The sequence below is a fragment of the Oncorhynchus keta genome, chromosome 14, assembly GCF_023373465.1.
Source record: "Oncorhynchus keta strain PuntledgeMale-10-30-2019 chromosome 14, Oket_V2, whole genome shotgun sequence".
NCBI classification, from domain to species: Eukaryota; Metazoa; Chordata; class Actinopteri; order Salmoniformes; family Salmonidae; genus Oncorhynchus; species Oncorhynchus keta.
Window position 1 is genome coordinate 57924033 of NC_068434.1, and position 25050 is coordinate 57949082.

Genomic DNA, 25050 nt, shown 5'->3' on the forward strand with positions numbered 1-25050 from the left:
AATCGTCCGAGCTCTAAGTGCTAGGGAGCTCCAATTATGACATTGAATAACACCATTTCTTCACATCACCAGCAATGGTCCATAAGCCTCTGAGGCCCTTTGATGTGGCTTTTTCCTCATTCAAGGCTCCCCAACAACATAGTTTGACATTACTTTTTGTCAGCATGATAGGTACGTACGTAGTAGCTGAATTTCAATCAGCTATTTGGGTGTGACACATCCCTGTGCCTGATAAACGATGTGTCCAAAAGTAGAGGCGACTGTCAATCAATAGGTTGTGAAGGAGCAATGTCGACTTTGTCATTCCTCTTGACTCAGTGATACGTCAATAATACAATTCCTGCAACCTACAGAAGTCAGTGTCCTAAGTCAAAAGGATGGCGAGACATATAATGGAATTAATTTCCGGTGGGTTTCCATCTTACAGAGTGCATTGTTCTAATATCACAAGAGAACAAGAGTGGATGAACAACCCTACTGTGAATGAAAATACTTTCACAAGACAATTAAGTGGCCAACTGTGATCCTATAGTGCCTGGTTCTTCTCTAGGTTTCTTCCTAGGTTCCTGCCCTTCTAGGGAGTTTTTCCTAGCCACCGTGCTTCTACATCTGCATTGCTTGCTGTTTGGGGTTTTAGGCTGAGTTTCTGTATAGCACTTTGTGACATTGGCTGATGTAAAAAGGGGCTTTATAAATACATTTGATTGAACTGCTTCCCCACTGGGCACACACTGGTTGAATCAATGTTGTTTCACTGTGATTTCTCAACGTATTGTGACGTGGAATCAACGTGCAAAATACATTGGATTTGAATAAAGTCATCAACCAGTACTGTTTTCATCTAATTTCAACCAGCACTGTAAACATTGAAATTAGGGTAAAACTTTCAACTTAAATACATGTACTTAACCTTACTAACAGGTTGTGATATCAATTTAGATTTTTGTCACTGGCCTACACACATTAACCCATAATGTAAAAGTGGAATAATTTGTTCATTTTTTAAAATCAATTAAATCAAAATGAAAAGCTGAAATGTCTTGGGTCAATAAGTATTCAAGCCTAAATAAGTTCAGGACAAGTCACATAATAGATTGCATGGACTGGGTAAACATAAAAATAGCATGGTGAAGCATGGTGAAGTTATTAATTACACTTTGGATGGTGTATCAATCAGTCACTACAAAGACACGCATCCTTCCTAACTCAGTTGCCGGAGAGGGAAAGGAAACCGCTCAGGAATTTCACCATGAAATTGGCCAATGGTCACTTTAAAACAGTTACAGAGTTGAATGGCTGTGATAGGAGAAAACTGAGGATGGATCAACAACATTGTAGTTACTCCATCATACTAACCTAATTGACAAATTGAAAATTAAAATATTCCCAAACATGCATCCTGTTCGCAACAAGGCACTAAAGTAACACTAGAAAAATTTGGCAAAGCAATTAACTTTTTGTACTGAACACAAAGTGTTATGTTTGGGGTAAATCCAATGCTACACATTACTGAGTATCACTCTCCATATTTTCAAGCATAGTGTTGGCTGCATTATGTTATGTGTATGCTTGTAATCATTAAGGACTGGGGAGTTTTTCTGGATAAAAAAGAAACAGAATGGACTAAGCAAAGGCAAAATCCTAGAGGAAAACCTGGTTCAGTCTGCTTTCCACCAGACACTGGGAGATGAATCCACCTTTCAGCAGGAGAATAACCTAAAACACAAGGCCAAATCTACACTGTAGTTGCTTACAAAGAAGACAGAGAATGTTCCTGAGTGGCCGAGATACAGTTTTGACTTAAATCTGCTTGAAAATCTATGGCAAGAAGTGAAGAGGGTTGTCTAGCAATGATCAACAACCAATTTGACAGAGCTTGAAGAATTTTGAAGAACATGGCAAATGCACAATCCAAGTGTTGAAAGCTCTTAGAGAATTACCTAGAAAAACAGCTGAATATGCTGCCAAAGGTGATTCTAACATGTATTTACTCAGGGGGTTGAATATTATTCTTCCACTTTGAGTATTTTGTGTAGATTGTTGACAAGAAAATACAATTAAATCCATTTTAATCCCACTTAGTAACACCAAAATAATGTGGAATAAGTCAAGGGGTGTGAATACTTTCTGAAGGCACAGTAGAAACATAAAAAAATGAACATCCTGTATTCATACTGTATATTGATCGGGTGGTTGGAATTATGTTGAACTGTAGATTTGATTAGAAATATTTTCATTTGACCTGGTTTCAATGTCAATAGTAAAATGCTATGTTTGAATCAACGTCATCGTTTAAACGCCGTGCCATCATAAAGAGGTATTTTGAAGTCCCAACAATTTCTGCCTGATCAGTGACTCCTACTGGTATATGAGGGGTAATGCACTTCACTGAGAACAAGCCTAACACCCAGATGCCTACCTCTATGTACCCTGATTCGATTTGGAAACAAGCTGGTTCGTTTCAGCTGAGCTATCATGTCAACACATTTAGACATTGATCAGCTTCCATACTCATTTGCAGTGAACACCTATATAAAATGGGATAGTTCAAAGTAACTCCTTTAACTTTTCATACAGCAGCTGAATATCAAAGTCAATTGTGAGTGAGGTTGGATTTACATAGATTTAAAAATGTTGCTTTTCTCTTTTGGTTCATGGCTATTCTGACTAAACCCTCATTTGTGCTAGTATTCTATAAGGGGAAATCACTGATTGTAAGGCACGTTCAGGTGCCGTCAATTTTAAGTTAATTTGAGATTTATAGATCACAGGTGCGTAAGTTACAAATGGGCTTCTTAGAACTTGCGTAAGCAAGGTTTTTTATGCTCAGTATCTTTTATGAATCGAACATAAGCACACCGTCGGAAATTATCTTAATGTGATTCATTATTATTGTGCATTATAAAGAATCAAATTCTTCTACAGTACAATTTTTGTCACTCAATGTAATGCAATAGAAGAGTTCTGTCACGTTCTGACCCTAGTTATTGTGTTAATTGTTTGTTTTAGTTGGTCAGGGCGTGAGTTGGGTGGGCATTCTATGTTTTGTGTGTCTAGGTTGTTTTTCTGTGTTCGGCCTAGTATGGTTCTCAATCAGAGGCAGGTGTCGTTAGTTGTCTCTGACTGAGAATCATAATTAGGTAGCCTGGGTTTCACTGTTTGTTTGCACACAGTACTGTTTTCGGTTTTCATAATTCACAGTATGTTTATTGTTTTGTATGGAGTGTTCAGTGTATGTGTTTAATAAAAAACCATGGACACTTACCACGCTGCGCTTTGGTCCTCTCCTTCCCTGGAAGAAAGCCGTTACAAGTTCACCCTGTATCTTACGTGTACTTTGATAGCACAGGCTTATGTAAGTAAGCCTTTTCTGTGGGGGAAACATTAATTGATTCAAAGCAAATAAACTCATAATTATTTCACTTACTTCCCATAACTTTGAGTGACACATTTTTATTAGTTTTGTATTCTAGGCTTTTAAAAGTATAGGACCCAGGTTTGGGAATGAGGAGGTAGGGGCTTTTAACCTTCAGGGTCACACAGTGTTTCTTGGTAGTCTTAAACCAATCTACTTTGAAACAAAAGTATACACCTCACACACATGGTTATGGGTTTAAAAAAAGATATGCATCTGTTGGCAACAGATACCTTAAAAAAGGTATGAGTGTGGTAGGAGTGTGGATAAGAAAACAAATCAGTATCTTGTGTGAACACCATTTGCCTCATGCAGCGTGACACATCTCATTCGCATAGATTTGATCAGGCTGTTGATAGTGGCCTGTGCAATGTAATGTTGTCCCACTACTCTTCAATGGCTGTGCGAAAGTTGCTGGATATTGGCAGGAACTGGAACACGCTGTTGTAAACATGCTCAATGGATGACATGTCTGGTGATTTTGCAGGCCATGGAGGAACTGGGACATTTTCTGCTTCCAGGTATTGTGTACAGATCCTTGTGACATGGGGCTGTGCATTATCATGCTGAAACATGAGGTGATGGCGGTGGATGAATGGCACGACAATGGGCCTCAGGATCTCATCACGGTATCTCTGTGCATTCAAATTGCCAATGATAAAATGCAATTGTGTTTGTTGTCTGTAGCTTATGCCTGCCCATACCATAACCGCACCGCACTCTGTTCACATAGCTGACAGAAAACCGCCTACCCACACAACGCCATACACATGGTCTGCGGTTTTGAGACCGGTTGGGCGGCATATGGTAGAGAAATTAACATTCAATTCTCTGGCAACAGCTCTGGTGGACATTCCTGCAGTCGGCATGCTAATTGTAAGCTCCCTCAACTTGATATATCTGTGGCATTGTGTTGTGTGACAAAACTGCACATTTTACAGTGACCTTTTATTGTCACCAGCACAAGGTGCCACTGTATAATGATCATGCTGTTTAATCAGCTTCTTGATACGCCACAACTGTCTGGTGGATGGATTATGTTGGCAAAAGAGAAATGCTCACTAACAGGGATGTAAGCAAATTTGTGCACATTTCTTTTGATAAATAAGCTTTTTGTGCAACTGGAATCTTTTATTTCTTTATTTTCATAACACTTTACATGTTGCATTTATATTTTTGTTCAGTATACATCACAGAATACTGCAATATATCAAAACCGTTTGACATAGAAACACCGGATTTTCAGTTTTTTTTTAATTATATTGATTATGAAATATTAATCATGTAACAAATTGAGATGGTTTAGGATGAGTTGGACTGCAGAGTGAAGGAAAAGCAGCCAACAAGTGCTCAGCATATGTAGGAACTCCTTCAAGATAGTTGGAAAAGCATTCCAGGTGAAGCTGGTTGAGAGAATGCCAAGAGTGTGCAAAGCTGTCATCAAGGCAAAGGGTGGCTACTTTGCCAAATAAAATATATTTTGATTGGTTTTACACTTTTTTGGTTACAACATGATTCCATGTGTTGTTTTATAGTTTCGATGTCTTCACTATTATTCTACAATGTAGAAAATACAAAAAAAAAATAAAGAAAAACCCTTGAATGTTCTAAAACTTTTTGACCAGTAGTGTAAATGTGCATCTTGCTGAGCGCTGCTTCCATTCCAAACTATTAGGTTGATGAAAAACTGTGGCTGACATGTCTATGTGTGTAATTGCAATAAGAACCATAGTTATGGGTCAATTAGACCTTAAAGGGTCTCAGTTTAACGGTAAACATGTCTTCTGCTGTCACCAAGTTTGCTTGGGTGTCGCAATGCATTAGGTGCACTTCTGGTCTCTATTGGTTAAGGTGCTGGTGTTAACATATATCAACAGCCAAAGCCTCCTTTTTAAAGCATATTATTTTCTTTCACCCTATCTGTCCGGCGTGCGTAATTCGCCCTCGGTACACAATGCGGCAAAGTGAACGCGAGTTGCTTAAAGGCTTTGTACATAAAAGGCATTTATGTAGAGAGGCAGTTCAACAGATCCCTAAGAGCACATGATCATTACTAATCCGGTTGGGTTCGAAGTAATGTTTTATTATTAGTCCTATCCATTTAGATAATGGGATTCCCTTCACCATGCTACCAGGCTCTATATTCAGAATGCTGTTGTTGTCAGGTCGGCTTGGTAGTTGGATTAATGGAAGTTGTATAACGCGTTACACAACCTTTCAGTCAATTAACGAAATGAACGTTCAGGGGATGGAACACGAAATTCTGATGAACAAGCTATAATGAAAATCCTTTCAAAGATCCAATACTCAACTGAACTGTTGATATTAAATAATAGATTTGGGCACGTAGTGCTATTTATTACCAAATGTTATTATATTTTATTGAATGTGAATTAACTCTCCCACACAAGATGATAACTTCCTAAAGCCCCTTTTCTGAAGTTGAATGACTAAAGTTATCAATTAAATATAGTTAGCTTATTGTTAATTTACATATGCAGGATCTGTCATGATGCAAGTCAATCGTGGGTAAAGATTCTCTCACATTCAAGGACAGGAAGGAAACCAGGAAGAACTGGCCAGCTACAGAGTGTGAAGTCAATGCCCATGACAAGTGTCATGGGGGGGGCCCTTTTGTCTGAATGGTGCCTTATAAGGTAGAGAATTGGTCATGTTCACTGGAGACATTTTAACCACATGTGAGACAAACACTGTTGCGTTGCAAAATACCTCAGCTCCACACCAGCGTTTCACAGACTGCTCAGGGTTTTATTTTATGGCCTTACATTTATTTTATATCTTGCATTTTGAGTAGTTTATGACCTTAACATATTGTATGGTCTTTCATGGTCATGCTGCTCTTCTGTGGGCACGATGGCCTTTCTGAATACCACCCGTTGTCAGAGGAAGGCCCTAAAAATTGTCAAAGACTCCAGCACGGCAAGTGGTACCGAAGCGCCAAGTCTAGGTCCAAGAGGCTCCTAAATACCTTCTACCGCCAAGCCATAAGACTCATGAACAGCTAATCAAATGTCTACCCAGACTATTTGCATCCCCCCTCTCTTTTACGATGCTGCTACTCTGTTTATTATCTATCCATAGTCACTTTAACTCTACCTACATGTACATATTACCTAAATTTCCTCGACTAACCGGTGCCCCTGCACATTGACTCTGTACCAGTATCACCTGTATATGGCCTCACTTTTGTCATTTTACTGCTGCACTTTAATGATTTGTTACTGTTATTTTGATTAGTTTACTTTTTTTCACTTGTTTTTTGTTAACTGCATTGTTAGTTAAGGACTTGTAAGTAAGCATTTCACTGTAAGGTCTACCTACACCTGTTGTATTCGGCACATGTGACAAATACAATTTGATAGAAAGAGGAGTGGGAGGCCCATACTATTTGTGGGTACTATTTAATGAAGCTGCCAGTTGAGGACTTGTGAGGCATCTGTTTCTCAAATTGGACACTCTAATGTACTTGTCCTCTTGCACAGATGTGCACCGGGGCCTCCCACTCCTCTTTCTATTCTGGTTAGAGACAGTTTGCACTGTTCTGTGAAGGGAGTAGTTCACAGCGTTGTACAAGATCTTCAGTTGTTTGGAAATTCCTTGCATGGAATAGCCTTAATTTCTCAGAACAAGAATAGACTGACGAGTTTCAGTAGAAATGTATTTGTTTCTGGGCATTTTGAGTCTGTAATCGAACCCACAAATGCTGATGCTCCAGATACTCAACTAGTCTAAAGAAGGCCAGTTTTATTGCTTCTTTAATCAGAACAACAATATTCAACTGTGCTAACATATTTGCAAAAGGGTTTTCTAATGATCAATTAGCCTTTTAAAATTATAAACTTGGCTTAGCTAACACAACGTGTCATTGGAACACAGGAGTGATGGTTGCTGATAATGGGCCTCTGTACGCCTATGTAGATATTCCATTAAAAATCAGCCGTTTACAGCTACAATAGACATTTACAACATTAACAATGTCTACACTGTATTTCTGATCAATTTGATGCTATTTTAATGGACAAAAAATGTGCTTTTCTTTCAAAAACAAGGACATTTCTAAGTGACCCCAAACTTTTGAACGGCAGTGTATGTATGGATATTGGGATGGAACCAGAACAGAACCCAAGTATCCACAATGTTGCTCTACCTCCACCCTACCAGGGCATTTGTCAAACTTTCAAATCCACACTCCTGTAAGCAAAACCGCTACTTAACTAACCAGGATACTCAAGCAGATTGTGTGGTGACTCGATAGACAAACATTTAAGAACAAGCACTGTTAAACCAACTCCATCCACCTAAAGTGATTGCATTCAGGATTTAGGCTGATCTAGTTCTTCGATGATCTAGTTCTTTACTTGTCATTCTACCCGGTAACCTCAACAGTCTCCGATTCCAACAACATTTATTCATAAAAAGCATCCATATTCATAATGTGCCCCCTATTATAAAGATTATAAGATTATAAACACATTAGAAAGCTTCGCTAATCCTCCGTGTCAAATCAGAACATTCGACTAGGCTACCTCCCGAAGATGTTTTATAGGAAGCTGCAGAATCCCAAAGTGCTGTGTCAAGAGTTAACATGGACCACTTTCCTGGGTAAGCCCTATTTTTTTATTCCTGATATTGTTGTTGAGGACCCGTCCTACGTTCCTTTGTTTGCTGAACTGTCACAATTGTAAAAATGTTTTCGTGTTTGTATCAGTGCATTCAATCTTCAGAATCACTGCAAATTAAACAGCTAATCATTTGCGAATGTGATCCTCTGTGTGTGTGTGTGTGTGTGTGTGTGTGTGTGTGTGTGTGTGTGTGTGTGTGTGTGTGTGCGCGCGCCCCACAGCTCCACAGAGCCTGCAGCCTGCAGCCTGCATTGCTCTCTCTACACATAGCATCACTGCAGGTCTGGCAGAGTAGGGAGCCTCTATGCTCCCTGGGAAACAGTGCTTGCATGCCAAATTGACATTCACTGGAGTATGCTCCCTCCTGTCATTTTGTCAACACCGTCACTGTGTGGAGCGCGGCCAAGCAAGCCTTCTGACAGACAGGCAAATGGGAGGAGGTGGACCTCAGCAACATAACACCCTTTCACCACCCCTCAGCCCAGTGGCAGGGTTCAGTGCACACGCACACAAACACCCGAGCATGCGTGTCCACACATGGCTTTCTTGCCCGCCAACATCCAACTCTTTTCTTGGACACATCACAAATGATCTCTAAAGTACTATTACCAAGCTATGATTCACCTCAATGACCCCCCATTAGTCCAGATTTAGGTCAACTTGCATGTAGAATTCAAGGATGCCACAAATGTGTGGCAAATACCAATGGCCTCTGTTTTTTACCCCCTTCTGTGGCATTCCCGGAAGGACTTAGCTTGAACCTATTCAGTTTGCCTAAATGAAGATTGTACAATCGATAAGGTATTCGAAAGGTCACCATGACAATGTTGTTGTGTAGGAAGTAGAATCTTGAGGCTGGGCCTTGCATAATCAAGAAACATTGCCGCCTCTTCACCATTCCATTAATCCAATACTCAATTTGCAGGGAATATAATAGGCATGGTATCTGAAGCGCCAGCATATTGCTGAATTCTCCGCCGGGCATGAAGGCACATTGAAATAAAGATTAAAAAAACATGGCCACCGCCAAAGATAAACTACCTCCACAGCCTCATTGAATGGTTTATCCATTTCATTTGTGCAGGTATCCCATGCAAAACACTCCCTCTCCAAACACACAGGAGGATACACTTATCAGGAGTCAGGTGTCATGGCAAAACACCGGCGAAACACGGGAGATAGGGACTCAAATGGAACCCGCACTTGTCAGCCAAGATGGATCCCAGACACCGAATAAGCTTAGGGAGGAGAGATTAGATAAAAATAACAGAATCCATCCAAACGTTGGCAGAGGTGTGCAGGTGGCTGATAAAGGATTCAAATGTATGTAGCTCTACCAGAGGAAAAGAGCAAATATAATGTTGCCTGAAAATGAATGCAGGGCACTGGCAGCGTGTATGCTCAGTGGAGGAGAGAGCGAGAGAGAGGAGCGATAGAGAGACGAGAGAGAGAGAGAGAGAGAGAGAATAGAGAGGGGTTAATAAAAGGCAGGAAATGAAAAGGGAGCTGTCTGTTGTGACTAAATGTGACCCATAAAATCTATTCTGTTATTTGAGTTTTCGCTCTAGCATGGAGCGAGACAGTTTTTGTTTGTCCTTCAACATTAACAATACATCTCCCACTGAGCTTGCCACCTGTCTTTGTTCCCAGATATAGATCTCATGTAAAGTCCCCCCTAGTGGTACCAAATCCATCTGGGGTGTGGTCTGGGTGGGAAACAACTGTTATTTCCCCCCCGTCATTCAGAGGCGTATAGTCAGAATCAGAGATACGTAGCTGGTGAAAATAAATGAATAAATAAAGGATGGGGGGGACGACGACACTATAAAAACACTCTGCTTTAATTCTAAACTGTATTATTTATGATTCCGCTCTTTTGTTCATGCCCAGACCCATCTCTCTCCACACACTCCGATCTCTCTAATCATTTGTGAGTAATGCCTCTGAGCACTTTGGTTTGCCCATAGGGTACCAATCATGGGCCATTAGAAAGCCAAAAGAGAAAAAGGGAGAATAAATAGATGCAGAACCCAGGGAGTGGGAGACAAGATCATCCTTCAGATAAGTCAGATACGATACTGTAGGATGCTGCCGACCTGTCATGATTATAGGGTAGATAAAAACCAGTGGAGTAGTGATTACTGAAATATCCGTCTTTGTATGTTGTATGATATTTGATCGGGACCGTCGTGTAACCTGTGGGCTATATTCCCAAATGTGTAACATTCCAATAATGATAAGAATAGTAATTGTAGGGGTGGCATAGAGTTGATCAGACCATGTCATGCATTATATTGGGATTCCATCTCTCGTCATTTCTCTGCCGTTTCTGCATATTGACGCTTGACACATCTACTCAGATCCTTGAGGTCTACAAAAAAAATGTAGGCGGTGCTTCTTTGAATTGACTGTCTTTTTCAGCTACTGCCAACTCAAAAATATTTTACTTAATAAAGCAGTTTTTCTATTTAATATATAAACATATGCAAAACATATGCTTTGCCCTTCAGGATTCGACACACTGGAATGACATTAAGCGTCACGCCGAATGTCAGAAAGTGCATTCACCCTCGCGGGGCCTCGGGAGTGACACTGATGGGTTGATTGATGTTTGACTAAAAACAACCAACGACCTGCCTGTGTAGCCACTCGCCCCTGTGGTCTTTGTACGCTGCCATGAGACCTGAGCGATCGGAGCGACATACTCCAACAGACAAAGACATGTAACAGTGTCTTGAAGGAGTCAAGGCTGTCTGAATTCTCCCGCCGTGCGCCGTGCGAGCACAAAGGGGTGGGAGTCGTTCTTTCAAAGTCACCTGCTCGTCAAATATGACGTGGTTATACTTGTAAATATATGATCTTCTATCTTGACAGCTAAAACGATGAAACAGACTGTCTTAACCTTCACTACACATTTGAAGGGTATATTGAAGTAATTGTACATGAGAGGGCCTGTTATACGACTGCTTTTGCCTGGCTGTGCTGCGGTCGAAGATACGAGGCGATAGCCAAGTAATGTAGGGTTGGTAAAACGTTTTCAGTGTAAACTTGAACAACTAATATAAATGTATGCAGAAATGATAATGGAGCTATATCTTTTTTAATAAGATCATCTTTGAGAACTAACAATAACCAAATTAAAAACTAGACAGTCTGGCATTGATTTTGTAATAATGTTTGAGTCACTCAGATAGCATAAAAACATGTCAAAAGCCATGGCATAATATGTATAATTGCAGCAAATTAGCTTTAAAAATTCATTTTTGGTTGCAGTACCATGGCAAAATGTACCATGAACTTTGCTTAAAAACTACAACAACAAAAAAACAGCCCCATGTCAAAATATATAGAATTGCAGGAAACTATCCTTAAAACTGTAAAATGTTGTCTGTCCCATGGCAAAATGTGAAGATTTGCCAGAAATTGGCTTTAAACCAGATAAAAGTCCCGTGTGGCTCAGTTGGTAGAGCATCGTGCATGCAACACCATGGTTGTGGGATCGATTCCCATTGGGGACCAGTACAGAAATGTATACACTCACTACTGTAAGTCGCTCTGGATAAGAACGTCTACTAAAAAAAAATCTAAAAAATAAGCAAACGTGAAGTAAAAAATGAAGCATTTCACGACAAACCTGGCCACAGTTAACGTATCTAACTTTTGAAATAGCCACGCCATTGTTATGTACGTTCTAAAGAAAACAAAAAAAATACTATTTGCCAGTCCCACTCGACATATGTCACAACTTTCCTTCCCTGGCAATAGATAACAGCAGAACTCCAGCCAACATGTTTCAAATGAATCATTCTCCTCTTTTGCGTAGCTTTGTTTTGCCAGGATTTCATTTGAAGCAAAGCTTGACATTAGTAATATTCTCCTTGAGCAGGGCTCTTTAACATTACATTTTCAATGCACCATTCACTAACTTCGAAGAATAGCTCCCTGCATATTCTTTCCTCCCTTTTTGCCTGCTTGCTTCCATCTCTCCCAATAGAAAATCCTCTGACTTATTTATTTATTTGACCCTTAAAATCCCATTACTATGTTATTACACTCAGCAGCAGCATGGAGAGGACAATCCTGCTCTATAATGTGTATTGATCTTTGTTTATACCTTCAGCAATAAAGCCTGCTTGGCACGTCTGTATAGTTCACATCCATTCCTCAACATCGAGCTCACAAGAAAACATCATTAAGGATATCTTAGACACAAAAGCAGATGCGGATAACATTTGACGGGAAAACTTCTCGTTTCCCGGGAACTAGGTGAAGACCAAAGGAGTTATTCACTGTAACTTTATTTGAGTAACAAAGAAGCAGTCATATCAAATGTCTTGGAAGAAGATTGGGCGCAAACAAACTTGGTGTGTTACGTCACGTATGGCCTTGAATACCAAATGACAGTATCATGGTGTCCTCTAATTAATTTCTCATTGGACGGGAGCTACCAAAGGTTCTATTTATTGTGGCCCACTTCATTACTGTCATGTGGCCAATGTGGTTGCCATGGCACACCAATTACCCCGTGTCTTTTGAATTTCAATTATCATTCACATCTTGCCTCACACTATAAGGACATTACCGTCTTACACAAACGTCATTTTTCTCATCTCGGGGTTCGAGACCTCTGCATTTATGAAATCATATGACGACAAGAAAAAAAAATCAGGTCGCCTGTCTCGAGCTGTGGCATTGGGGTTAAAAGCTCTTGGGCTTTGTTTACAATGGTAATGCTGGAGGCGCATTAAAACATCTAATCATAGAGGCAATCTTCAATCAAATTAACCCTCTACTGCATGCATTATAATAGAACCATGCAAAAAAAGTTGTCCTCATTTAAAATGCCACAAATTACATTTTTGAGGGGATAAAAATGGAAGTGTAATTTGGGGATTTTTGCCGTATGGCAATCTCCAACCACTAAAAACATAAGAAATGTGTTTTTCTTATGGAAATGTCCTGCTTGAGTTATAATTGTATTGTTTTTATTCATTCACACTATCAGAAATTGTGTTTTCTTGTAAAATATAAAAATAAAAGATTTACTCTGGATATTCTTTTCTTTTTTCATAAATAATATGATCATTATTATAATGTTATGAATATTAAACATAATTGTTTAATCCACGCATATATAACAAATAGTGTTATGATTATGATTTCACTGTCATTTTCCTATGACCAGGCCCCTCCCACTTGAAATGCAGTTCCACTATCATCTGCCTATGCCACCCCCACACACACACACACACACACACACACACACACACACACACACACACACACACACACACACACACACACACACACACACACACACACACACACACACACACACTTCTGTAAAAAGTTATTGTGTTTGTATTTTTTTTCTCCATTTTTGCCATATTGCAATACCATGCAGTAAAGGTTTTAAAAAAAAGATCTCCCCATTTAACAATTTATCAATTACAACAGTTGACATCCGACACCGAACAGTTTCCTGCCAAGCTGCTACTTAACGGTAGTCTTTCCTTCAGCGCGTAAACCCTAGTCTATTGACACACCGGTGTGTCAGTCTTAGAAAAGAAAGGTGGAAACCTTTCTACAGAGGATTCTACCTGGAACCAAAAAAAGGTTATCCTATGGGGACAACTGAAGAAAATATGTGTAAGTAACATAATAAAAACATCCCCGTGAAATTCTGTAAATTTAAGCAAAATGTTTGTTTTTTGTTTTTTGCATGGGCTGCGTCTCAATCCACCGCGTCCGCCCCATGTCGCCCTTCTAGATCTGCGATGGAAAGTGCAGAGCTACAACGCTGTTTGTCAGACCAGGAGACGTCCCAAAAATCGGTCTTCTCACATGCTACATTCTGTAGCATCTGAACGGCCTATAGAAAGTGGAGACTGTCACGATGGTGCTCTCCATTTTACTCTATGACCCCCACAAGTGTCACAGTACTCGTCTAAAGGTAACCCATACAAATGAATGGAGGTATGGAGGTAAATTTGTGCCAAATAAAGGGGGTTAAATATGTGAGCTAGATATAAGGACAGAAACGTCAAAACCTCATTTCTTATGATATATTTTTGACTGTCTTTTTTTGCCATTTATTAATGTGTTATTCAATGTATTTATATGGGCTATAGTAAGGCCAAATTCAATATATTATCAAATCATTAGAAATATATATTTTTTCTACCTAAAGAGGTCCTAAAATGTCAAACCAAATAGCAAAATTATCCATGGTATGAGATTAAAACAATTAATTATGTCAACTAAGAACCCCCCCCCCAACGGCTTAGACTTTTAAGAATACATTTTTCACCATGACCAACCACCTGAAAACGTCCACTAATTGTCCCAAATTGCTACTGTGCAAAATACATGAGTATTTGAGCAAGATGTCAATCCAACAAACCAGTCTCCCAAATGCTTGTGTTATAAATCAAGCAGAGCATTTAATTAAAATAATGATGGACCCTTCACTCCGTAATCACAAAGAGACAACTTAAAACTACTTGGCAGTGGAGCCAAAGCCGCTTCCTGATGATAGACAAAGTGACGGCTAGCAAGCACCACTACACATTTACCTTTCAATACCTCAGGTGCTGAACAATAGTGGTCGATGAGACGAGATGATCTCTTTGGTCATTACCCCCGGCCAAGCATGTACAGTCCATCAATGCATATAATTATTATCGTTACCATCTTGCCGCTGTCAATAGTTCAGTCTAATTCACAGGATGCCCTGCACTTGACCCTCTTGTCTAGTCAATCACTGCTTTTCTTCTCTGTCAAACATTGCTTAGAACTACACAAAAGGGCCAATTCGATCAAGGGCCCAATTTGAACAAAACCCATACACAAGAGTTAAGGGGAGAAAAACATTTAAAGAAACAAAATAACATTCTTGGGGCTGATTTTTTACCATGTTGCAAGAAGGGATTGTTTCTTTTAAGTAAAATTTGTTTGTTTTTTGTTTTATTAAATTACTTAATAGGTACCTATATAATACAATTGATTATCTATAGCACAATTCCAGCTAGCTGGAAACCAAAGACAAGCAGGCCTAAACATAATATTATAGTTAAACGTTTTTGTTAAATAAGATTTATCTCCGTTATATGATCTCAATAAGTATGACGCATTCCACAAATATGGAGGAATCTGTCATGGTTAGACGGCCATCGAGGGCTTTGGGGATTAATGACGGGCAAATTGGGGTTACTCTCGGGAAAGATTACAATTTTTCAGAGATACAGAAAGATTACATTTCTTAGCCACAGGAAATACTGTATCTTGGCAAATTAGAAATGTAGTCCATTATTTCAATGGGAAGCTTCTGATACCCATCAGTTGAGTAGCCACAGACTGTCATGTATAGCTGCTAGGTCATTATGCTCTCATTGCAAAAGGACCTATTCAATTCCCCATCACCTTTCAACGAAATGACCTACTGGATATTAGCATGTATTATCAGGCTATTACAGCTACTGCCAGGCTCCCATTGTTAATCTCAGTCATAAACCGCATTCCTCTTTAGTGCCCCACCCCATCCAACATCAAAGAAATAACTTAAAATGCAATAGGTTTAGTGTTTACAGCCAGATGTGAAGAGACTAAGCAATGCAGGCCCTGTCTTTGTGACATGTACAGTGTAATCCAAGGATGTCGGCAGTCTTTAATTGCGGGCCAGTAGCTAAATATTTAATGTTATGGAGGTCCCAATGGACACCGGCATTTACCAAACATGGTTGCCTAGGTAGGAAACATCAAAGTTAGTGTCAATAATTAAGAACATTTGTGAAAATCCCATAAAAGAGACTTTGCAAAGACATGAATGGCGAATAGGCTAGACTGCATTGTAGTGAGTAGTGAGCAGCCACAGGCGCTCATGCGTGCATATACACTCACACACACACACACACACACACACACACACACACACACACACACACACACACACACACACACACACACACACACACACACACACACACACACACACACACACACACACACACACACACACACACACACACACACACACACACACACACACACACACACACACACATACACACACTCAGGAACAGTCACAGTACTCTCAGCCAAATCAGATGCAGTGAGGAAGTGTGGCAAAAGTGGGTTGAATTTCCCCTAATCAATTCTATACAGTTACTTTCTCCCTGGTCAACTATGTACCAATTTTGACATCAACCAACAACTCAGCTCCATAAAATCGTTGAGATATCCAAAGTACTCTCAAATAATTATATCTAGAAAAAAATATTATGTTATAGGTGTTTGGTCACCAGAATCTTAAAGCTGCATTCTGGGAGGGAAGCTTCGGAAGCCTTTAGGATTTTCAGTGGTCATTTCAATTCTTGATACCAATTCATTATAATTAGAACTTGTTTTTTTTCTAAAACAAGTGTGTAAAGCCTCAAAATATGGTTAAACCTATTTATTGGGTGTCATGGACTGTCAGTTCTTCAAGACCACTGCCTGTGAAATTGAGAGGGGTTACATTTCCCTAGCCCCATGCCTCAGCTGTATAACAAAACAACTGGTGGGGTGGCCGCATTGTTGTTTTTAAATCTGAGAATGTGAACTCAGCAAAAAAAGAAACGTCCTCTCACTGTCAACTGCGTTTATTTTCAGCAAACTTAACATGTGTAAATATTTGTATGAACATAACAAGATTCAACGACTGAGACATAAACTGAACAAGTTCCACAGACTAACAGAAATTCAATAATGTGTCCCTGAACAAAGGGGGGGTCAAAATCAAAAGTCACAGTCAGTATCTGGTGTGGCCACCAGCTGCATTATGTATTGCAGTGCAGCTCCTCCTCATGGACTGCACCAGATTTGCCAGTTCTTGCTGTGAGATGTTACCACACTCTTCCACCAAGGCACCTGCAAGTTCCCGGACATTTCTGGGAGTGATTGAGATCCGGGCACATTGACATTCCTGTCAACACTGACATTCCTGTCTGGCAGGAAATCACGCACAGATTGAGCAGTGTGGCTGGTGAAATTGTCATGCTGGAGGGTCATGTCAGGATGAACCTGCAGGAAGGGTACCACATGAGGGAGGAGGATGTCTTCCCTGTAACGCACAGCATTGAGATTGCCTGCAATGACAACAAGCTCAGGCCGATGATGCTGTGACACATCGCCCCAGACCATGACGGACCCTCCACCTCTAAATCGATCCCTCTCCAGAGTACAGGCCTCGGTGTAACGCTCATTCCTTCGACAATAAACGCGAATCCGACTATCAACCCTGGTGAGACAAAACCGCGACTCGTCAGTTAAGAGCACTTTTTGCCAGTCCTGTCTGGTCCAGCACGGTGGGTCTGTGCCCATAGGCGGCGTTGTTGCTGATGTCTGGTGAGGACCTGCCTTACAAGCCCTCAGTCCAGCCTCTCTCAGCCTATTGTGGACAGTCTGAGCACTGATGGAGGGATTGTGCGTTCCTGGTGTAACTCGGTCAGTTGTTGTTGGCATCCTGGACCTGTCCCGCAGGTGTGATGTTCGGATGTACCGATCCTGTGCAGGTGTTATTACAGGTGGTCTGCTACTGCGAGAACAATCAGCTGTCTATCCTGTCTCCCTGTAGCACTGTCTTAGGCGTCTCACAGTACAGACATCGCAATTTATTGCCCTGGCCACATCTGCAGTCTTCATGCCTCCTTGTAGCATGCCTAAGGCACGTTCACGCAAATGAGCAGGGACCCTGGGCATCTTTCTTTTTGTGTTTTTCAGAGTCAGTAGAAAGGCCTTTAGTGTCCTATGTTTTCATAACTGTGACCTTAATTGCCCATCTTCTGTAAGCTGTTAGTGTTTTAACAACCGTTCATTATTTTTTATGGTTCAGTGATCAAGCATAGGAAACATATTTGGATTTTTACGAATTATCTTTGAAAGAAAGGGTCCTGAAAAAGGAATGTTTCTTTTTTTGCTAAGTTTAGCATTAAAATAAGAAGCCCCAAATGTATCAAGACCTACTCTTCATAATTATCCAACACACATTGTGGGCCACTTGGACCAGGTTTGGGGCTAAAGACTAAACACATCGTGTATGTTACTGACACACATACAAACTGTAGTCCTGATCAGGATGTTGTTAACCCTATGGTGTCCATATTAGGATAGCCTCAATCTCAGCAGGACACTACTGTAAAGTGGGGAACACTTGTATGAACCACATCCTCTCAAGCAGCAGTAATGTACTGCTTGATAAAAGAAGCAATTAGAGAAAGCTGCATAAGCAACTGGTCTGGATGTATTTGATCATAAGAAAACCGCTGGTGTTGTTTGTTTGTGGGGAGGTTTAGCAATAAGAACCTTCATGAAAACATATTTACGATTTTTGCGTTTGTTTACACTATAATATAATGCTACAATATAATACTTCATACACACATCAATGTACTTCAATTCATTTCGTAAACCAAAAAGTCAACATGGCACCTTTTATGTCAATTAGCAACCAGAATATAATTCCTCTGGTACCATTACTCAGCATATTGAGATCAGTTTATTCAGAGGTTGTGTCCACATTTGACACTTACGTTTGACTTCTGCTTTCAGAATACGAAGATAGCATTGAAAAGACGGGTCTAGACTCACAAAAGTCACTTTGTGGTCTGATTGTGTTCAGATCTGGCTGGCCACTTCAGGAGGTGGTCTGGGAAGCATTTTTTGCAGAGTTCTCCTCAGTCTGGACGCAATCAGGCTACCGAAAGTGCATTCAGTGGCTGAGATCATCAACACTCCTTCCACAAGTCTCCAGAAAACGTGTGTTTTGGGACCGAGAGGTGTCTTTTCATTATACCATTTGGAGGAAATACATTCCTAGAGTGTGAGGAACATGCTGACTGGCCTCAAATATTTACTAAAACTATTATGCTAACCCGTTTGTAATCCCTTTAGCGTTGTTTGCTAGCTGGCTGGCTTGCTACAGAGGTTAGCTGGCTAGTTGGCTACAGTAGTTAGCTGGTGCCATCAGTTGTTATTGTGTTATTATGTAGAATGCATACTGTAAACTGAATATAGCGTGGGAAAAGGGAATTCGGACGCACAATGTAGGTGTAGATAGATGGGTTCAGAATTCCATGATCAGAACTCTATGATCAAAATACGAAAGCTGCATGAACTGTCAAGTCTAGACAGGGCCAAATTTGTCTAGTAGTGATACCTGCTTAGGGACCACTGAATTATTCTAGGTCAGAGCCATATACAGAAATGGACTGGCCATAGGGTAGTTCTGGCATATCCCAGATGGGCAGAGTGTGCCTGTCAAAATTGGGGCTTTTGCGCAAAATGCTCATTATTTGGCCAATTATGGAGGACTCTCAAGGGAAGAAAAGGGCATGGCGTCAGGGCCGTATATAGACACAGTTGAATTCGGGAAGTTTACCTACACTTAGGTTGGAGTCATTAAAACTAGTTTTTCAACCACTTCACAAATGTCTTGTTAACAAACTATAGTTTCTGTCACGCCTTGGTCTTAGTATTTTGTGTTTTCTTTATTATTTGGTCAGGCCAGGGTGTGACATGGGTTTAATTGTTGTGTTTCGTATTGGGGTTTTGTAGGCATTGGGATTGCGGCTGAGTAGGGGTGTAGCATAGGTTTGGCTGCCTGAGGCGGTTCTCAATCAGAGTCAGGTGATTCTCGTTGTCTCTGATTGGGAACCGTATTTAGGTAGCCTGGGTTTCACTTTGTATTTCATGGGTGATTGTTCCTGTCTCTGTGTAGTTTCACCAGATAGGCTGTAATTAGGTTTTCACGTTCCGTTTGTTGTTTTGTATTTGTATAGTTATTTCATGTATCGCGATTCTCTTCATTAAAGAACATGAGTAACAACAACGCTGCATTTCGGTCCGACTCTCTTTCAACAAACGAAGAACGCCGTTACAGTTTCGGAAAGTCGGTTAGGACATCTACTTTGTGCATGACACAAATCATTTTTCTAAAAATTGTTTACAGACAGATTATTTTATATTTCACTGTATCACAATTCCAGTGGGTCAGATGTTTACATAAACTAAATTTGACTGTGCCTTTAAACAGCTTGCAAAATTCCAGAAAATTATATCATGGCTTTAGAAGCTTCTGATAGGCCGACTGACATAATTTCACTCAATTGGAGGTGTACCTGTGGATGTATTTCAAGGCACACTTTCAAACTCAGTGCCTCTTTTCTTGACATCATGGGAAAATCAAAATAAATAAGCCAAGACCTCACAAAAAAATTGGAGACCTCCACAAGTCTGGTTCATCCTTAGGAGCAATAGGAAAATGCTGGAGGAAACAGGTACAAAAGTATCTATATCCACAGTAAAACGAGTCCTATATCGAAATAACCTGACAGGCTGCTCAGCAAGGAAGACGCCACTGCTCCAAAACCGCCATTAAAAAAAGCAAGACTGCGGTTTGCAACTGCACATGGAGACTCTGGTCTGGTGAAACAAAAATAGAACTGTTTGGCCATAATGACCATCGTTATGTTTGGGGGAGGCTTGCAAGCCAAAGAACACCATCCCGACCCTGAAGCACAGGGGTGGCAGCATTGTGAGGATGGAAAATTATGTGGCTATATTGAAGCAACATCTCAAGACATCAGTCAGGAAGTTAAAGCTTGGTCGCAAATGGGTCTTCCAAATGGACAATGGCCCCAAGCATACTTCCAAAGTTGTGGCAAAATGGCTTAAGGACCACAGTGTGGCCATCACAAAGCCCTGACCTCAATCCTATAGAACATTTGTGGGCATAACTGAAAAAGCATGTGCAAGCAAGGAGACAGGGTATTTTTACTAGGATTAAATGTCAGGAACTGTGAAAAATTGAGTTTCAATGTATTTGGCTAAGGTGTATTTAAACTTCAGACTTCAACTGTATATCTTTATAAATATCTTTATAAGCTTAACACATCCATTGAGCTTCTGACACATTAATGCCACTTGTTACATATAAGTTATTAGCTAAATCTGTCAATCAAGCAGCCAGTCAGTCAGTCACTTAATCATGACTTCAAGTGTCTTATTGGGGTCATTTACACATTTACACTATATATCACTATATATACAAATGTATGTGGAAACCACTTCAAATTAGTGGATTCAGCTATTTCAGCTACACCCGTTTCTGACAGGGGTATAAAATCGAGCACACAGCCATGCGATCTCCATAGACAAACATTTGCAGTAGAATGGCCTTACTGAAGAGCTTAGTGACTTTCAACGTGGCACTGTCATAGGAGACTCTTTCCAACAAGGAGAACGCTAAATACCCCAATGGATAGTGCCAACTGTAAAGTTTGGCCGAGGAGGAATAATGGTCTGGGGCTGTTTTTCACGGTTCGGGCTAGGCCCCTTAGTTCAAGTGAAGGGAAATCTTAACGCTACAGTATATAATGATATTATAGACGATTCTGTGCTTCCAGGGAACAGTTTGGGGAAGGCCCTTTCCTGTTTCAGAATGACTCTTTAAAAAAAAAATGTATTTAACCTTTATTTAACTAGGCAAATCAGTGCCCCCATGCACAAAGCGAGGTCCATACAGAAATTGTTTGTCGAGATCAGAGTGGAAGAAACTTGACTGGCCTGCACAGATTCCTGACCTCAACCCCATCCATCAACTTTGGGATGAATTGAAACGCCGACTGTGAGCCAGACCTAATCGCCCAACATCAGTTCCCGACCTCACTAATGCTCTTGTGGCTGAACAGCAAGTCCCCGCAGCAATGTTTCAACATCTAGTGGAAAGCCTTCCCATAAGAGTGGAGGGACCAACTCCATATTAATGCCCATGATTTTGGAATGAGATATTCGAAGTACTTGTCCACATACTTTTGGTCAAGTAGTGTATCTCATTCAACTTCGTAAAACACAATCCAAACTTCGAACATTCATCAACATATTCATAATCCAATATAAGCTGTGCTTTCAACGGAATCTCCAGCATCACCAAATTAGCTTATTCAAATCTCTCAGGGCTCTGCAAAATGTGCCAATGCATTGATTGTCTATGTGTCTATGTCTCTGTCCCACGCATCTTCTGCCACTACATTCATCACTTAGGAGCACACTTGTAGAGAGGTCTATCAACCCAAGCTAAAATTCCATCAGGTCAAAGTAGACAAAACTGCAATGAGAGGAGTGCAAGTTTTATAATGTGTATCTGTCTTTAAGCCATATTTAAGACTCTGACAACCTTGGCTTATCTTTCACAAAGACCCCAGTAATGGGAGTAGTGTTCAGGCACTCGTTTGAAAGAGGAATGATTTTATCAATGGTTTAATTAATCATTAAAACCTCCCTCCTCACTGCACGTCTACTCATCTCTCCATTTCTCTCGCCTCTCCTCCTCTATCCCCTCCTCCTCCTACTATTCCCCCCAATGCATTATTCTGCACACACACACACACACACACACACACACACACACACACTCTCTCTCTCTCTCTCTCTCTCTCTCTCTCTCTCTCTCTCTCTCTCTCTCTCCCTCTCTCTCTCCCCCTCTCTATCTCTCTCTCAAGAAATTGCAATATTCTGAGCAGCCCAGTTCCTTCTTTAGTTCCTTCTCTGACTTAACTTGCTCCTTTCCAGCAAGCCGGAGACAAGAACTGCCGCAAATCCCAGTAAGCGATGCATAAACAATTCCAAGGCATTTTTAGCCAGTGAATTTCACCACCAAAGACATATCTCTTTCAGTTTAACACAGAGAATAGTTCAACAGATAAAGCTTTATTTTGCCTTCAGTCTACTGCCTCAGAACATCATGCTCAGCACAGATGCATCTCCCGCCAGAACCCAGGCTGTCTAACCTATTTCGCAGGACTGGCCGGAGCTAAAGATTAGTATCTTCTATGATTAGCCATTCTGCATTCACCATCCCCCTTTCTTTCAGAATCATTGAAGGTGAAGTAAGAATAATAGACCATTCCTATTTTAGACTTACCTAGTGTTGAGGCTCAAAGCTGGACAAAGAAGCAGGAGGCATATAGCTCGGATTAATTTCATAGCTTTGTCTTGCACTCGCACTCCGATTCGCTCTCTCCCTCTCGATTGCTTTCTTTTTCCCTTTCTCTCTCTCTCGCTTGCTCACTCACTGGCTCGATCGCTTGCCTGCGCGCACTCACTCAGGCAGGCACACACGAACACGACGCACACGCGCACACACACACACACACACACACACACACACACACACACAGAGAGAGAAGCAGACAGATGCAACCCAGTGGCTCTAACAGAGCAAGGGAGGATCTCTGGCTTTAAATAACACAGTGACACAGACAGACTTATTAATGAGGAAATGAATGGGGATGGGGGGGGGAATACTGGCAGATTCAGACTGAAGAGATGAGAGCAGCTCCCACTGAGCATAGCAGGGGCGTATGCATGGGTGGGCCTCGGTGGACGCTGGCCCACCCACTAGGGAGCCAGTCCCTGCCAGGCCCACCCAATTAGATTTAGAAAAAACAAAACAAAAATACTCCTCAGTATTTCTGGCTACACAGACTTCAGTTCAATGTCTATTTTTGATTTACATTTGGCTGAGTTCACTATAGGGGAATTCAACGTGAAATCAACAAATAAATATCCCCATGACTTTGGATTTAGTTTTAAAGTTGGTAGAAAAAATGACGGAATTCCCTTATGTTGAGGACTTTTTGCAAATCCAGTCAGTTTCCCACGTTGATTCAACGTCATCACATTTTTTGTTGTTGTTGAAATTACGTGGAAACAACATTGATTCAACCAGTTTTTGCCCAGTGGGCTGCCACTGATGGCGAGAGCTGAGAGGCATTCTTCCTCATTGTGGCTTGAAGAATCCCTGGAAATGCAGCTCGCCCCCCCCTGCCTTTCACTCAGCACCTATTATTGCCTGCACTCTAAGGGACTACAGGAGCAATTATGCGAGGATGGGAGCAACAGGGTCACCAGCATAACAAACACAGGGTTCACCGGCAGCCTCTGTGATTCATCCATAATGGGATGTATTCTATTTATTCAGCATGCTGAATATTACACCTGTAAATGCTACAAACAAATGGTCTAGAGTTTAAGTGTCTTTTTGATAGAAAGGGGGGATGGAAATATCAAGTGATAAACGTATCAATTCCTTCAACCCTGTTTCACACCATCCTTTCTTCAGATTTTTTGGGTGTCTGTTTGACCTCATCAAAGATTTAGTGAGATGGGTGCTCTTCAACATGATGTAGAGGATGTGCATGTTTTAAATTAGGCATTGAGCGGTGTGAAATACGGGCAGAATATTCAACATGACAACACACAAGGGTGGAGGTCATACGCCATAGGCATGATAAATGATTTCCATTAAGGATTTAAAAGAGTTTGGAGTCCATTGTGCACGGGGTAGTAACCTACACCTCGTTTTTTAGGACTTCCGCCCATTCATTGGGGTCTAATTAGTCCAAACCCCATGCATGGAAACACACAGTGACCAGTTCTCAATGAGAGCTTTGGACCTCGGCATGCTTTGGTGACCGGAGAGTGACCTAAAAGAGGCACCATAATCTGTCTCAATTATGTAGCTTATCAGCCAGAAAGCTGACGTCCCAATGGTTGTGAGAGTGAACCTGTTTCAGGCATTATTATGGGAAAATTAATGCAATGCTCAAGAGTTAATTGTATGTTATTTATAATTACTTCATTACTGTCATTGTAAATGTCACACCCTGATGTGTATCGCCTGTCTTTGTGCTTGTCTCTACACCCCACCAGGTGTCTCCCATCTCCCCTCATTATCCCCTGTGTATTTATACATGTGTTCTCTGTTGGTCTGTTGCCAGTTCGATTTGTTAGTCAAGCCTACCAGTGTTTTCCCCCTTGCTCCTGTCTTTTCTATAGTTCCCATTTTCTAGTATTCCCGGTTTTGACCATTCTGCCTGCCCTGACCCATGCTTGTGTTTCTAGCTCCAACAGTGCAGTAATATCTAACAAGTAATATCTAACCATACACACAAT

General features: G+C 40.8%; 1 protein-coding gene across 1 annotated transcript in view; it reads right to left on the reverse strand.

Annotated features, from left to right (window-relative positions):
• Positions 1–23273, reverse strand: part of LOC118393666 (leucine zipper protein 2-like) — a 180775-nt gene extending 157502 nt beyond the window's left edge. The window contains exon 1 of the mRNA XM_052461974.1: positions 23018–23273. Coding sequence (XP_052317934.1) covers positions 23018–23079 — 62 coding nt within the window. The 5' untranslated portion in view covers positions 23080–23273. The remainder of the gene's footprint in view (positions 1–23017) is intronic.
• Between the last annotated feature and the right edge of the window lie 1777 nt (positions 23274–25050).